Source organism: Mus pahari, chromosome 20, assembly GCF_900095145.1.
Source record: "Mus pahari chromosome 20, PAHARI_EIJ_v1.1, whole genome shotgun sequence".
NCBI classification, from domain to species: Eukaryota; Metazoa; Chordata; class Mammalia; order Rodentia; family Muridae; genus Mus; species Mus pahari.
This window is the reverse complement of record NC_034609.1, coordinates 5387044-5389474: the sequence shown is the minus strand read 5'-3', so window position 1 is coordinate 5389474 and position 2431 is coordinate 5387044. Positions and strand designations below refer to the sequence as shown.

Genomic DNA, 2431 nt, shown 5'->3' with positions numbered 1-2431 from the left:
GCAAAGGCAGGTGGATTTCTGAGTTCGAGGCCAGCCTGGTCTACAAAGTGAGTTCCAGGACAGCCAGGGCTATACAGAGAAACCCTGTCTTGAAAAAACAAAAAAAAGGAAAAAGAAAAAAGAAAAGAAAAGAAAAGAAAAGAAAAGAAAAGAAAAGAAAAGAAAAGAAAAGAAAAGAAAAGAGGGCCTGATTGTGGTGGCACAGGCCAGTAGGATTTGCTGAAGGAGGCAGAGGCAGGAGGATCACGAGTTTGAGGCCATCCTGGGCTACACATTTTGGGCTAGAAAGATGGCTCAGTGTTTAAGAGCACAGACTGCTCTTCCAGAGATCCTGAGTTCAATTCCCAGAAACCACATGGTGGCTCACAACCATATCTGTAATGGGATCCAATGCCCTCTTCTGGTGTGTCTGAAGATGAGCTACAGTGTACTCATATACATAAAATAAATAAATCTTTAAAAAAATAGAGAAGGGGACAGCTTTCAGTTACTGTGTATGTAGTTGCACATTAAGAGAAGAGGGGGCATCTTTGTAGTTTACTTTCCTGCAAATATAACTTTGCCAAAATTAAGGGTTTATTTTTTTAAAAAAAAAACTAATTTATATATGTGTGTGCGCTGTTGCTCTCTTCAGCCACACCAGAAAAGGACATCATATCCCATTTCAGAGAGTTGTGAGCCAATATGGTTGCTGGGAATTGAACTTGGGACGTCAGGAAGAGTAATCAATGCTCTTAAACTCTGAGCTATCTCTCCAGCCCCCCCAAAAACCTCAAACATAAGCTAAAGAGAGTCTGGCTCTCTGTGTTAGATGAGCTAGATTGTCTATGATTGCCATCTGTGATAGCAGTATTATTAGTTTGAATAGTTCTGTATAATTTTAAAATTAAAAGAAATCAGTGTCAAGTTAGAGAGTGGGCAGACATACTGAGGGAATGCCAGTTTGTGTATGTGTAATTCCAGGATTACATATGTCTATCTGTCTACATTTGTTTGTTTGTTTGTTTGTTTGTTTTGAGGCAAGATTTTGTTATGTAACCCTTGCTGATTCGGAACTCTACATAAAGCAGGCTGGCCTTGAACTCTAATATAGAGATCCACCTATGCCTCCCAAGTGCTGGCATGAAAGATGTGCACCACCATACCCTGCATATGTAGCAATATCAAATCTTGGGTTTCACTCAGAACCACCCTCACAAATGGCCCCTTGGGGGTATTTCCTTGTGTTTTTAGCAAAAGAACAGTGGTTCTGGCAGCAGCATGGCAGACGAGAGGGTGGATTACGTCGTGGTGGACCAACAGAAGACTCTAGCCCTAAAGAGTACCAGAGAAGCTTGGACGGATGGGAGGCAGTCCACAGAGTCCGAGACACCCACCAAGAATGTGAAGTGAAGACATGCCGTCGCCTCTGCCGACAGACGAGATCAGAGTGGAAAGTGAGATGCCAAGTGGAGATGTTCCTGCTCACTCAGTGGAGCCTCAAGCCAGCAGGGGCAGAGAAAAGGACCTCTCATACATGTTCAAGCAAATTACGTTGTGAATGGTGCTGTGTGGTATTGAATTTGTAACATGTAAATAAGTTGGGGAAATAGTGTTTTAGAGTTCACAGAGAAGCTTCGGTCCCTAGTTAACACACCTGTAGTATTACTATACTGATGCACTTTTCATTTAAAACCTTGGTTTTGGTCTTCCCGATCTACCTTAACAGACTTTCCTCGGGAGGTCTTTTAGCCTCCTCACACTACTCTTTATAACAATACTAAGTGAACTGAGCGACTTTTAATTCTGGAAATTCCCCGTTGAAGCTACAGGGCTAACACCTTTAAAACAAGAAGATGACAGATTCACTTTTCTCTTGAAGGTGGTAGCCATTAGCTTAAGCTGTAGAACATAGTTGGACTTGTCCTTCGTTGTTTTCCAAAAATTCCGGGGATAATGTATATACCAGGTCAAGACCTAGCTCTCTGACTCGTGTAGGTTTTAACTGTAGGACTTTGTTATTTTTTTGTTAATGACAGTGTTTTGGGTTCATTGTGTGAAGGTTCTGCTGGGTAGGATCTTGCACCTTTCAAAGACTGCCTCTTAGTTACACTAGTGAGCCCCCAAATCATCCACAGCACGGACTGTTGGCCTGTTCTTACTCCTGTTTATGTATATTAAACATTATTTGCAAAAGGCAGATCATATGACTGACTAATCAGGTACGTACAGGGCGCTCATGTGCTAATACAGTGATTGGGTCAGACAAAGTGCTTCAGTTAGGTGTCCGTTAGTCCTAATCTTGGTTTAGAATTAATTGACATTCACTGTCAGTTGCAGCAACATACTGTGATTTTGAAAGAATTAGGCAGGAATTCAAGATTACTACTCTTAGAGCTCTCTCTCTCTCTCTCTCTCTCTCTCTCTCTCTCTCTCTCTCTCTCTCTCTCTC

The 2431-nt window shown here is 41.9% G+C and overlaps 1 protein-coding gene across 2 annotated transcripts in view; it reads left to right on the top strand.

Moving 5' to 3' along the window:
- Positions 1 to 2404, top strand: part of Gab1 (GRB2 associated binding protein 1) — a 106020-nt gene extending 103616 nt beyond the window's left edge. For both annotated transcript variants that reach the window (XM_021220410.2, XM_021220408.2), the window contains one exon: positions 1234 to 2404. In XM_021220410.2, the coding sequence (XP_021076069.1) occupies positions 1234 to 1392 (159 nt within the window). In that variant the 3' untranslated portion in view covers positions 1393 to 2404. The remainder of the gene's footprint in view (positions 1 to 1233) is intronic.
- Positions 2405 to 2431: the final 27 nt, after the last annotated feature.